The following is a 14,367-nucleotide window of genomic DNA, read 5'->3' on the forward strand; positions in this document are numbered from 1 at the left end:
ACTAATCCGTGTCTCTTTCTCAAGCTCATATGTTTCAACAGGAAACTCACTTTTATCAGATCAGTATCGCACAGATGGTCGTGGGCGCATTGATGGTCTCTTTGAGTCTGCCCCAATTAGGTAATACGCAGATGCAAACAACGCATAGGTTTCTTAACAACCACACAGACTAGTACTCTTTAATGAATATTGTTTATTAATTGCCTCTTCTGAAACTGTAAATTGTGCACTGAATAATGATAGAAAGTATTCACCAATGTATGAACCACAAGAAGCAACTTGCGATATGGAACTTCGTTTAGTTTTTCGGTTCCTACGGAGAATAATATTTTCGAATTATAAGAAACATTATAGGTAAGAACCAGTTACTCGATATTTCTGAGCACAACAATACCAATAGCGATTGTGAGAACTCTGAAATATCGAGCTTCGAAGTGGCCCAAATTTTTAAGAGCGCAAGCAATCTTTCCTGCCACCTGTTTAACATCTGTCTCTGATGTCACTGCGACGCCATAGCATACTTCCGCAGCAGAAACAGCAGCGATTAACCTAACAAGAACAACGAAAGTGTGTTCTTTTCGATATTATCAGTTGGAGGATCCCTATCATGTTTTCCTTTTCTGTTTGATTCATGAGCAATGTGCTACGGATTTCTTCAATCGAATGTACTGATTCCTTCACTGTTTGCTTCGGATGATCATCAAGTCTAAAATGACAGCTGCCAGAGGACACGTTGCTCAATCTTTCTGTGAATGAGTGGAGTCACAGAAAGTTCAACTGTTTACAAAAACTTGCCAATATTCGTCTGCTTCCATCTTTTATAAATTTCTATAAGGAGTCAACTTCTCTTTCGTCTTCAGAAGAAAATGTCTAATCTCTTATTATACTTGTGTTTGGTGGCATTCTTCGTCTACGCGACCAATGTTGTTTCCGAAGAAGTCCCGCTTACTACAACAATCTCACACCACATGCAATGGACAATAAAGGGACTCATGAACTCTCCATACGCTAAAGAGCTGTATAAGAAAATCAATAAGTTGAACGAATCCAGTGAGAAACTTGTTCCCGAACTGGAGAAATACAATATGTCGGGTGAAACCATAGTCAAAGGGGTTAAGGGGATGGCAAACGATATTTATTCGCAGATCGAAATCCTGAAGCCTTCTTTACTCAACCATTCCCAATTGCTCAACATTTCCGATGTCAAATCCCTTCTAAAACTTCGCAACCAGTCGAAACAAGAAGTGAGTCAATTGCCTCTAAATAAGATACTCGAGTATGTGCAGAAAGCTGTGAATATTGTAAGGTTAATGGCGAAAACTAATTTCAACAATTCTTGTGTCCAAAGACTCGTCAGTAACGTGTACAATACCCCAGACAAGTTGTGGCTTGTGAAAAGTGAGTATCATATGCAATTTTGATTTGAATATGATAAGGCCTTTCTTTTTATCTGGATGTCTACTAATATGGTTCATTTAAAATGGTTATAGTAATAACTACGTTATTCGTTAAAAATTATAATAAAATTTTAAAGAATAGTTATAATTAAAATTAAAACGATTCGTTAAAATGAGCACTATATAAATACACACCAGCTTATATTTTCATTGATATATTTAAACTTAAATTGTTATGTTAGAGAAGCAACAAAAGGGGTATTCTTGATCTGATGATCAGCAGTGACTTTTCGTGAATTAAGAATCTTGAAGTAAAGGAACACTAGGTGGAAATGATAATAACATATTGGTGTGATCGTTGCCACATTTATTCAAAGAAATAACTATTATCAAAGGTAGACGAGACGGAGGGGCTTTGTTTTTGCAAAGGTGATTATAATATACGTATATATACGTGCAAAAATTATCTATAGATAGATGTACGGATATTTGCTTTCAGCAGACAGTGATCGTTGGAACAAACTATCATCTGGTGTAGTGGAAGTGGGTAGTGTGATGGTAGTATTTTTTTTTTTTATTTTGAACCGATGCTGTATAAGCTGGAAGATGCCTACAGAAAGCATTGTACATTGTAATATACATTGCATCCTTGTGTCATTTTTCAGTGCTACTGCACTGCTTTACTGAATTAACAGAACACGTAGAAAACGTGGTATAATTTGTGCAACTTGCGATGAAGTATGACAAAACTTGGTTTGGTAGTGTAGCATAGAATAACGATGAAATAAGGAGACAGCGAGACACTTTGGACAAGTATAAGGGACATTTATCAGGGCTGTATAAGAATTACCAAAAACGTCACATTAAAGAAGTCGATGCAAGAAGCTGGAAATATGGTAATATGACATCAGTACGGCGTATGACCCCCCTCCAACCCTCCAATAGTCGTGATTATGAAAACAATCTTGAATTCGCGGAAGATATCTACTTACAGATCTGTAAGCTCCATTTATGTTCCAAAATAATGGGATCAGCGATTAAAGAAATAATGCAGGGTCATCTTGAGAGGAATATAGTTAATAAAACAATCACATTAGGGTTTTATTAAGGGGCGATCTTGCCTGACTAATCTGATTGGATTCTATTATGCACTGACCAAGAAACTGGATGCAAAAATTAATTTTGATAACATATACGTGGATTTCAGAAAAGTTTTTGATATTGTTGCACACAAAAGACTGCTGTAGAAACTGTAGCAATGTGGCATTAAGGGCAAGTTGCTGCTATGGAAAACGGGATGGTTTAAGTGGCAGAAGACAGACAGAGGTTAACAAAGGGCACTGTCCTTCATTGACTAATATTTTAGTGGATTCCACTAATAACATTATCAATGTTATTAGATGAGTTTCATCCATCTGCATATCAATATCGACTATATTGATGAAGGCAATCATCATCAGCCATTTTCAATCCACTGCAGGATGAAGGCCTCTCCAGCAACTTTCCAGTTCCTTCTGTTTTGTGCAATGACCATCCAATTACTACCCACAAACTCATGAATTTCATCTGTCTATCGCCGTTGTTGTCTTCCAGGCTTTCTCTTATCTCCTCCTGGGTACTATACTGTTATTTTCTTAGTCCATCTATCATCATGTCTTCGAGCTATGTGTCCTGCCCAAGACCATTTTAGTTCTTTAGTTTTGATAAGAATGTCCTTTACTTGAGTTTGCTGCCTAATCCATGTGTTTCTCTTCTTATCTAACAGTCTGATTCCCAATATAATTCGTTCCATTCTTCGCTGTGTAGTTCTCAGCTTCTCTTCTATTCTTTTGGTGAGTGCCCAAGTTTCACTTCCATAAGTCATGGTGGGAGTATACATTGGTTCATTATTTTACGTTTCAGACAAACTGGGATATTGCTCTTCAGTATGTGACTATATTTCCTGAATGCTATCCATCCAAAATTTATTCTTCTCTTGACCTCCAGCCATTTATCATTATTTCAGTTAATAAATTGTCCCAGATAAGTATATGACTCCACCTTTTCAATTACTGCTGCTTCAATCATTTTATATCCCTTTCTGTGGCATACTTGTTCATCATTGCTTTTGTTACCGACCGAGCTAGCCGGGTAGGTAAAGTGCCTGCCTGGCAACCCAAAGGTCGCGTGTTCGATTCCCGCCTCGGGCTGGATATTACGATGGTACCGAACCAACCGGTTGGTTGGATATCCCGGCCACGATACACGAAGGAAACAAGAAAAAACTGGTTCCTTCGTGTATTGATCACATCATACGAAATAAATTACTTTTGTTTTAGCCATATTCATCTTTAGTCCAAAATCCTTACTAACTCTCCATAACTGATTAAGATTTTCCTCTAATTCTTTGGGATCGTGGCTTATGACCACAATGTCATCTGCAAATCGTAAATGGTTTAGGTACTCTCCGTTCACATTGACTCCTTTCTGCGACCAGTCTAATCTTCTGAAAGCTTCCTCAAGGGCAGCAGTAAACAGCTTCGGAGATATTGTGTCTCCTTGTCGAACTCCTTTCTCAATTTTAAATTTGTTACTCTCTTTGTCTAGTCTAATAAAGGAGGTAGCACTCTCATATATTTTCTTCAAAATCATAATATGTGGGGTATCTATGCCTTGTCTTTCCAGTGCCCGAAACATTGCCTTATGCTGTATGGAGTCAAATGCCTTTTCATAATCCAAAAATGCCAGGCATAATGGTGTTTTATATTCATTTGCTTTCTCTCTTTTTAGCTGTGATATTACGCGAAGGTGATCCATAGTTGAGAATCCTGTCCTAAAGCCAGCTTGCTCTTTCGGTTGATTCTCATCAAATATTCTTTCTAACCTGTTAGTAATGACCCTTACGAACAACTTGTAGATGTGGGATAACAAGCTAATTGGTCTATAATTTCCAATTTCTGATTTATCTCCTTTCTTATGGAGCAAAACTATGATTGCATTATTCCACTCCTTAGGTGCCACACCTTTTCCAATGTATTTTGTGAAGAGTCTTGCCAGTTTTTGTGTCATGTCTTTTCCTCCCAATTTTAGCAACTCTACAGTAACTTGATCTTTTCTCGAAGCTTTCTGATTTTTCATTTTCTTTAACGCATGTTCTACCTCATCAGGAAGGATATCAGGTATGTTGTATGTGTTACTAATTTGCGATCCATCTTCCCAACTGCTGGTATCATTCCCTCGCTCCTTGTATAATTCTCTATAGTAGGCTTCTGCTATTTAAATTATGCCTTCTCTGCTGTTTATAAGTACACCATCGCTATTCTTCAGTTTCAGTATCATTTTTCTTTCTGTATTACTGCTCATGGCTGCTGATTTAAGTCCTACTTTTCTTGTGTTAAATCTTCTTATGTCCTCTCTGAGTCTCTTTCTAATTTGCATAAACTCAGTATACTCAATTTTCTCATTGTTCGTGTTTTTATTGCTCTTCATTTGTCGTCTTCGGTTCATCATGACAAGTGTTTCTTGATTAATTTTTAATTCTTTGGATTTCTTTTTCCCTATAGATTTCTTGAGCTTTATCACTTTCAGCAAGTTGTAATATTCCTCGTCAATACCTTGGTCCTTAGCAGTCTGCAGAAACTCAAACTTGTTCTTAAGTTCCAGTACATACTGCTTTTTCTCCACTTCTGTTATCTCAAAGACCTTTGCATTATTTACTCGAGTCAGTTTTTTTTTTCCTTTCTTTTCTTACATCGATGAAGGCATATCAAGTTTAATGTATAAGTTTGTAGATGATGCAAATGTTGACAGGGTGGTTAATGACAGGAATCAGAATATGATAAAGCAACAACACCTGGAGAAACTAAGCCGATGGGCTGAGAAATAGCGATTCAGGTTTCACATTGAGAAATGTAAGGCAGTGCGTATGGACAGCGGTAATTCCAGAATAACATACCAATTGGGTAATACTTTTTTTTCCCATCTCCACTACCTTGAGTTTACACCAAACTCAAGGCAGTGGAGGTGGAAAAAGACCTAGTGGTGACTGTACATCCTATGTGAAATTCTTTGTGTAGTGCCGACGGACTGTAGGAGCTCGTGGAGGGCTGTCAATAGCATAGTGAAATTTTGCCAGCAGGGACAAGAAGTTGTTTATTCTGTTGTATAAAAGAATGTTTGCATCACATCTTGAGTACTGCGAACAGTTTCGGAAACTGCATTTAGGAAGGATGCGGATCTGCTTTACAAGTGCAGCGAACAACAACAAGATTAGATAGGGGATAAAAGATATCCTTATCAAGAAAGGCTTTAGTTCTGAAAATTCGGCGTCTGGAACCTAGGCACCTGAGAGAAGAACTCATTGAAGTGCTTAAGGCTTAAATAAACGGAGTAAATTAAATGCTCATGGCATCCTTACTCTCTCATTAACAATGCGCATAAGGTGACAAATTTAAATTGAAAAAGGATGGTTGATGTAGAATTTATACTGAGTCAGAGATTGTTGTTGGAACAAATTATCATCTAGTATTGTGGATGCGTGTTGTGGGAACAAATGTAAGGAAGAGTTAGATAAATAATTGAAGGGGATGGACATATAATGGTATGCTTAGTTTTTTTTTTTTGTTTTTTGTTTTGTTTTTGAATGATGCTATATAAGTTTGCTTCCTTGCATATTTCAATGAAGTAAGCTCATATTGTATTCTGATCTAGACAGTTCATCTAAAAAAGAAAATTTTTGGGGATTGTTCAGAGAAGAGCGATAAGATTGGTGATGGCACCTATGAAAAACAACTTAGAAGATGTGTGCTCAAAGTTTGACAACCAGACTTCTAAAAGGATTTCGGATCGAAGTGTAAAAGGATTCAGTAAAATTAATGACGAACCTCTGTTCCCTCTCGTGGGCGAGACACGGAGTGGGACACAAATATCAAATCTCAGGGAATAACTGAAGATTGGATCTCATGTCGTTTACTTAAGGGCGGCAGGTTGTCAAATATTGGAATAAGCTGCCTTCCAACCCGGTAGAGGCAGTGAATCTGACCAAGTTTTAAGCACTATTGGATGATTAACTTGTGAGAATGAGAATGGTATGAAAATTCTATTTTATTTTAATGTTTATTATTATTTTATTTATTTATTTGTGGGTTATGCAGAAAAAGTTCGCCGCTTGCATCATTTAACTTTCCTAATATTAATTTTAATATTTAAACAATTTTCGCAGGCCGAACGCTAAATAGTCTACCTGCCTGAACCTATTGGCAACTCTCTAGGAGAAGTTCAGGTCAGTAAGCGTATTATTTCGTTGCCTGTTCTCTGGCACACACTCTATTAGCATAGTAGATATAATCATCGCCATCATCTCCATAATGGAAAAGGTGTGGGTTCGAATCCCATCAATGAAATGATAAAGGTGTTTTTTTGAAACGCAGTTGAGCTAGTCGATCTCAAGCGAGGAATGCACGGTGTTCCTTATGGAAGCGTTTCTTGTCCAGCAAACCTCACTCGACCACGTGCTATCTTGAAAAAAATACGTAGTTTTACTAAATTCGTTAAATATTCATTAGTTCTGAATCCCTGAATCCTTTCATTGGGTTCAGGATTCTTTTGACAAATAACATGACCTCCCCTACCCCTTATATCTTTCGCATCCTTCATAAACACATTCCTGTTCCTAAATGCATTACATTTCGTAGCGAAACCCATCTTCTCGCAAGGCACAACGCAAAACTATCAACCTCTTTGTTACACGTCAGTTTTCACTCCAGGAACACACACCCTATTTCTAGGTATTGCAAAAACATTACCTGGTTTCTTTGCAATGGTCCCTAATAAAATTACATCCTTCTGGACCAGAAAAGTCTGCACTTTTCTGGTCCAGAAGGACCAGAAAAGGTTCAACAATTTTCCTCCGAGGAGTAAATTGTTGAACTATTCGAATTACAAAGCATTTAGATTTATTAAGTTGAATTTCAACATAAAGTCAAAATTTCACGTAATAATTGACGAATATTTTTCAAAAGGAAAGAGATATTTCACATTATTACACCCCTCATCTATACCTATCTCATTATTACTGCATCCCTCTATCATGTCCTACAATTAGTTTTCCTTCTCTCTTTCTGTACATATACATTTCATCATTTCTTCTCCCCTGTGTTCACCATATAGCACTCCTGGCTGTATACCCCCACATGTGTTTATAACGGAAGTTGACCCCATACTGAATTCGCAGGTGTTTTTGTGTTTTCTCGTAACAGTGACATCATTCAACCGTAGGGCTGTTAGCGATCACAAGTAGATAATGCAGAGATTGAACCACACAAAAAAAAACCCTTGTGATTAAAGTCAAGATTACATTCACAAGGTTTTAAAAGTATCTAAAGTAACAAAAAGTTTTACAAAATTTAAAAATTAAACCCAAATCAAAACAAAAACACTACTCACAGGGTCCTGTTATTAAAAGCGGTGTAGGAGGACGGTGATTACAACCACCCTGCTATCCACTCGTGCATTGTACGAATTGAAGTTTTCAAAGAGTGTGATGTACTGAACCGAAAGTCCTAAGCAGATCAGTGTACCCACCATCAACCTAAGTTTCCTCTATCAATTTCCTGAGTCAGAAACTGCCAAAGAGAAGCAAAATTAGTTTTACTACTGATCCTACAGGACGAAATTCAATCAAATCATGAGATAAGTTGCGATTATCAAACTGAGAGAGTTTGTTGTGAAGAGTGATCAAATATTTTCGCTGATATGCAATACGGTAATTGGGCTATAAGTTGTTGGCTTGGAATTTGGAATCTTTTGTGTACAGGGAATGCACGATTTTAAGATGAGTAAGGCAGATTCCTTCGGTTAGTGAGTTCTTAATTATAGGAAGTCCCCGATTTATGTTGTTCCAAATTAAGTAGTTTCAATATAACATCGTTTTTAATTTTAAAATTATGAAGGATTTATAGCTCAAAGTCTTCTATTTGTTAATTTAATGGCAGTAATATGAAAATATCTTTAGAAGAAGTGAGTTGTTTCTAGAGATATTTAAAATTACTATTATAATTTGAAAATTTAAATCATAAATATAAAAGAGAGAGAGAGAGAGAGAGAGAGAGAGAGAGAGATAATCTTTAATGCTCTTCACGGCCAAAAAGCCAGGGGTTTATATTTTTACAGCCTCCCGAAACTTCCGGGAAAATAGAACAATTAATTTACAAAAAAAGGTAATTTTACAAAGAAAACATATTTTGATACAAAGGAGAGAACTCCTTACGAGAGTTAGGTCTGATTGAGCTGGCTTGACATCGAGATAAGAGCACCAGCTCAATCAGACAGGAACAGATGCAAGGTACACATCACTCATTGCTGATTAGTCCTACTAGACATAATTTGTTTCCGGTAAGTCAGGTCAACAGCGAATTTGTTCAGGTCGGCGTCAAGTGCCTGGGTTTGCTTGAACATCTGCTGAGGGAGGAACCTGTCCGAGAGATGGAGTCGCGCTGAATCCGAGTAAAAGTCGCGCTTCTTTACTCCCTTCCTCAAGAAGTATTGTAAGGAAAAAAATTACAGCAACAGTGCCTTGCTTGTTTCTGACACTGCACTTAACCGTCCTATTAATGGACAACGACGAGGCTACCATCAGTTCTCCAGTTCTGGTGGGGATACAATATTAACAAGTCCATTTGATAACATTGAAGCATCGTTGGACCTCGCGGGTTGCATTGTCTGTAGAATCGCCGTCCTCCACACGCTGGGCTCAAAAGGACTGAGTCAAATCCCGTCGACGACGTGAGGAATGTTTCTGGGCCTTTTTCATCACATGGCTGAATTAGTCGGTCTCATTTAGGGGTAACAGGCTTTTCTCCAAGAAACTCGAGTTTTTCATCCAGCAAACAGTAAATCGCAGTATGGCCTAAGTTGAAAATTATCTTCAGACTCTTGCACTTGACTTCTTAAAACAAGAATAATTTGGTATAACTGGCATAGTACGTAAATAAATGTTTGAAATTATGTTGAAGAGTAGAAAAATTTTACCAGAGGAACCATCTCTCCTTTATAACATATAAATGTATTAATTTTTCCAATAATTTCTGACAGCTATAATGTCTCGTTTACTTATAATTATTTTTTCTGATATCATATGATTAGTGTTAGTTTAGACAGCACACATGATCCGTGAGACATTTTAAGGAGAAAAATAAAATGATTATCACACACAATGTTCTTTTAATTCCAGTGATAGATTCCACTGCAAAGATTCCGAGTGGATTCTTGAGTGGTGCTATTCAGTGGCCAGGAGAGTACCAGGAATGTATCCATATAACTGAGCCAGAGCACGAAGCTAATGGCAAAGCATCCGGAGGATTTTCAGGAAAATACTGCTCATTTCGCTTAAAAATCGATGCCCCTGTGGTAAGTGTGGATATGTGAAAGCAATAATGAGAATACGGATATATCAATGAATATACACTATCCTCCAAAATGAATTGGGATACTTCGTCCCTGGGAAATAATGGTTAATTCCAGAGTGGTATAACTCTGGAGTTAATCATTCTCTGTTAAGAATTGCTACAATTCGTATAAAGCAGACATTCTTCTGTTTTATATGAATTGTAGCAATTCTTAGGCAGAGGGGCCGCATTGGTATTAACACTACAACGTTCCGTCGTTAGTACAACAGTGGTTTGAAGGGAATAATGTGGTGAACCTACCAATTCCAATGCAGAACTAAAATCTGAACACTAATGGACGTTTAGAAATAACAGTTAACAAGCTTGAACAAAACGTCCTAGTTCAAGCAAAGAACTAGCCCCAGCCTTTCAGAAATAAAAATTGAATCTCCATATAAAACTCATTGGTGGGGGGGCGGTCATACTCAATATTAACAATTTTCTTCTGCTGACTCAGATTTTTCTTTTCATTTAGTGTGCCAATACATGATGGAGGACAGTGTATATATTTAACTTCCTAAGAGGAGGCTGAAAATATAAGGATAAATAATAAAAATAAATAAATAAAAATATACTCTATTTTTAAAGACAAAGAGGTCCTGAGGGGCAACATTGCAATGTATCGATTTGTATTATTATTGTTAATATTATTGCAATAAATATTAATGCGAAAGATCAAAAAGGATTGAAAATTTACAAAAAGTGACAGTTCAATATTAACAATGAATCCTCTGTGTTTACATCCTTTACAATTAGTCGATCCAGTTCGGGAAATGGCAACATCTGCAGCTGCTTAGGGCATATCAGTTGGAATTCAGAAGACCTCGTGGTGGATTGCCTTCTTTTGATCAACTAAAGAAATTAGAAAATCTACAAAGTCGATGTTTCAAATAACCATAACCAAAAGTTCGTGAAGTGAAGTAGGGAGATCTGCCAATCCAAGGATGCAGAAAATTACGACTGATAAAGTGCACTTCAAAGCCTGTGTATTGTTTTAAAGCGGGAGGGGCACATTCCCTTAATCCAGGGATAATATTAGTCCGTAAAAGACTTAATTCACATCTTAAATTTTCAGATTATTTGGTGCTAAACCAACTGAGGCCTCGTTAGTGTACTGCCTGTGAATTTCGTGTACTCCATAGTCAGTGTTTGTTTTATTGGATGAAAAACAGGAACTTCCGCGAGAAACGCGCAACACTTCCCCGAGACCGATTTACTTGACTACTGTGTGAAATGTGCCCACAAATTCTTCCCGTCTTGATGGGATTCGAATCCAGGACTTGTCCATGCAGTGCGGAAGGACAATGATTGCAATCGCTGTGCTAGGGTCATCTTTTCAGTTTAAAAAAAAGGTCTGATGATGAAGGCTGACATGAAGTTGCACCATACTATTTCCTTAAATGGGTCAAGTGGTGATTGCGAGGATCGTCCCTAGCTCATATGCAGTATTATTATCATTTTCAGTTTATTTACCCAAGGTTTACCCTCTGTACAGCTAATGGGCTAAAGAGGGTGTACAAATATTTAGAAATATACTTCATACAATTTTATAAATTTTCAAGATATTTACAATAATTGTATAATATAGATAATCATATTTACTTAATAGCAAGTTACAATTCATTTTAAAATAAAATTGATTTCAATAATTGAAGAGATAAATATACAGACTAACATATATATATTTTCTTTATTTACTGTCATAACAAATTTATTTATTTTTCATTATATTATTGCATTTAATTATTTACATCACATAAATTTCTGTTAAAAAAATTCAGCTCAATTTTCACTGCAGTCAGTCCTGGTGGTTTAGTCCACATTTGGTCCATAATTTGTCTTCTGTGTGTATTATTGTCTTCGAATTTTATTATATCAATGGAGAAGGCGTTGAAGTATTCGATGGGAGCATTCCTTTTAAGGAGTCCAGATTAGATAGCTTCATCCTAAGTGGGGATGTTGGCTCTGGTTGTTTCTATTTCTCCTTCTTGTTAGTGCGATGATATCTTCTATTGATGGGGCATCAATCTGTCGAGTTAGCAGCTTGGCGAGTTTTAACAGATTCTTTTTGAGGATAGTGAGCGTCCACGAGGTTATGCCTAGGTTGACTAGGAGAACATATTTCGAGATGGTGCATGGTTTTCCTCCTAGCAGGAAGGAAAATGGCAGAATCCAATATTCCATTGTCAGAAATTTGTTACTTTGAGAGGTAGATGCAGAGGACCAGATTTCTGAGGTATATAGTGGTATGGGTGTGAGACTTCTATTAATGTATTGTCCGATCAGTTTGATGTTGTGGCAGTCTGCAAGCTTCTGGCGGATAGCCCGGAAAGCAGAATAGGTCTTCTTCTTTGCCTTTAGGAAATTTTCCTTGAAATTTAAGTCTTCATCCCACGTTAGCCCAAGGTCAGCATGAGATGTAACTTTGGGGATTGTCTCACCATTAACTGTAACTCGGATGTCATTCTTGACCTTTCTCTTCGTGATTGTCATGTGATCTGACTCGGCATTGCTTAGCTGGATTCCAGCTCTCTGTAAGAAGTCAATTAACTATTGAATTTGCAGTAATATCTCTATACAGAATCATTAGGTGAAAATGAGCTTCATCGAAAAATATTAGCACGCTTCGCTACTGATTTCATTGCTTTGCAAGATATGCAATATGATTTTGTTTGATGTGAATTCTCACGCATTGATGATGTTATTTATTCCAGGGCAAGTTCCCGCTGACTCTTGCATTCTGTATTCCTGATTTCTGTGAGGATGGAGAAATATTCAAAAGTCTTGTGGAACTGGTAAAAATCATCGGTAAGTTAAATTTTCCTTAAAAGTGCTAGTCAATCTCATTGGTCAATGTTATTCGTAGCTGACTTTGTTATACAATCGTGAAGATGTGAGGATATATCATGGTCTGAGAATGTTTCTCTTGGTATAAACTAGGTCCACTGATCGCAATGCACGGAACCATGAATAGTGCGTCAAAGATTGATGTCCTGAATAATTGTGCCCTACTTTGTGGCAATTTTATGCAATCGGCCCTTGCACTTTCAACACAACTCTCCATGCCAAAAAAGCCATTGTTGAGGCTGTGTGATTTGAAGAAAATAAATTGGAACAATGCAGCAGCAATCACAAAATCTTTACCTCAACTCAATTGAAATTCTTTAGGATTAATAAAACAAAAAGTTAGGGCAAAGCCACGATAATGTTTTTCGTTAGTGGGACTTATAAATATTTTAAGAGTTGTACGAATATCTGAATAAAACCATGATAATATTTTTGCTGAATAATCCTAGCTTCCTTGCATCAACTTGCCTTTATCAATTCTGATGTCCGAACTAAAGTAACTAAAGCGACCAACAAGTTTTTTATCTTCCCTTCCATAGCCAGAGAATCCTATTAATATTTCATTTCGTAATATACAAAGAAGCAATATGACAAGTCGCTGATTCTCGTGACAACCAGTAACAGCAAGCCTATCTTCAGTTACACGGACCAGATAAGTAGATGTGAACGGATTAGACGTTGCCTGGGGTCAAAGTTTGCGCATTCCTGACTTACAGTATACGCCATTATGGAAATATGGAAAAATTTAAATAGTTTATAGCATAATGTACTTTTTAACGTGTATGTTTACAGATATTATATTTATATTTTCTGTATTCCAGAAAAGATCTTGTACGAGTTCGATCTGTCTGCCGATATTATACTCGAAAACGTCCAATGTCAGCAACAAGATGAGGTTTACTGGACAGCAGGAGCTTACATTTATTGGTGAGTTCAACTTTTCGTTAAGACAATTTATATTCTCTAAATAATCTTAATACATCGTTAATACTCAATAATCATTAATAAAAACATTGGGAGGTGTTTGGGGTCGAAGGGGACCACAGATCCAAATATCAATGTTTTTATTAACCTCAGCTTATTTTAGTGGATCAAAATTTCACTCCAAATTTGGTGACTGGTTAGAAATATTATGCAGGACCATCTGTAAAGGATGCAGTCACAGTATGGATTTGTTAATGGGCAATCTTGTCTGAATAATCCGATTGGATGATGCTATGACGCAGTAACCAAGGAACTGAATGCAAAAAAATAATAATTTTGATGTCATATATTTGTATTTCAGGAAAGCTTTTGATACCGTTGCACATAAAAGACGGCCGTACAAATTGGAGCAGTGTGACATTAAGGAGAAATTACTTCTAAGGACAAAGGGATGGTTGAGCAGGAGAAGACGGAGAGTGATTATTAATAGACACTGCTTTTCGTGGACAGTTATTAGTGGAGATCCCAGGGTTAGATGCTGGGCCCGTTTGATTTTTATATTTATTAATGATGCTGATGACGGTATATCAGGCTTAATGTCTAAGTTTGCAGATGATACGAAGGTTGGCAGGGTGGTTAATGAAAGCAAACAGGGTAAGCTACTGCAACAAGATCTCGAAAATGTATGCTGATGGGCTGATTACTGGCAGTTGAAGTTTAACATTGACAAATACAAGACACTTCATTTGTAATTTAAATTTGTAATGGGTAGTAGT

At 37.0% G+C, this 14,367-nt stretch overlaps 1 protein-coding gene across 1 annotated transcript in view; it reads left to right on the forward strand.

Moving 5' to 3' along the window:
- The first annotated feature begins 596 nt into the window (after window positions 1–596).
- The window catches only part of LOC150087632 (O-acyltransferase like protein-like), a 50,606-nt gene continuing 36,835 nt past the window's right edge, over window positions 597–14,367 (forward strand). The window contains exons 1-4 of the mRNA XM_090369894.1: window positions 597–1,398; window positions 9,607–9,782; window positions 12,535–12,628; window positions 13,489–13,594. Coding sequence (XP_090226020.1) covers window positions 867–1,398; window positions 9,607–9,782; window positions 12,535–12,628; window positions 13,489–13,594 — 908 coding nt within the window. The 5' untranslated portion in view covers window positions 597–866. The remainder of the gene's footprint in view (window positions 1,399–9,606; window positions 9,783–12,534; window positions 12,629–13,488; window positions 13,595–14,367) is intronic.

Source organism: Mastigoproctus giganteus, chromosome 3 (genome assembly GCF_048544385.1).
Source record: "Mastigoproctus giganteus isolate SK-2022 chromosome 3, ASM4854438v1, whole genome shotgun sequence".
In the NCBI taxonomy this organism is placed as follows: domain Eukaryota; kingdom Metazoa; phylum Arthropoda; class Arachnida; order Uropygi; family Thelyphonidae; genus Mastigoproctus; species Mastigoproctus giganteus.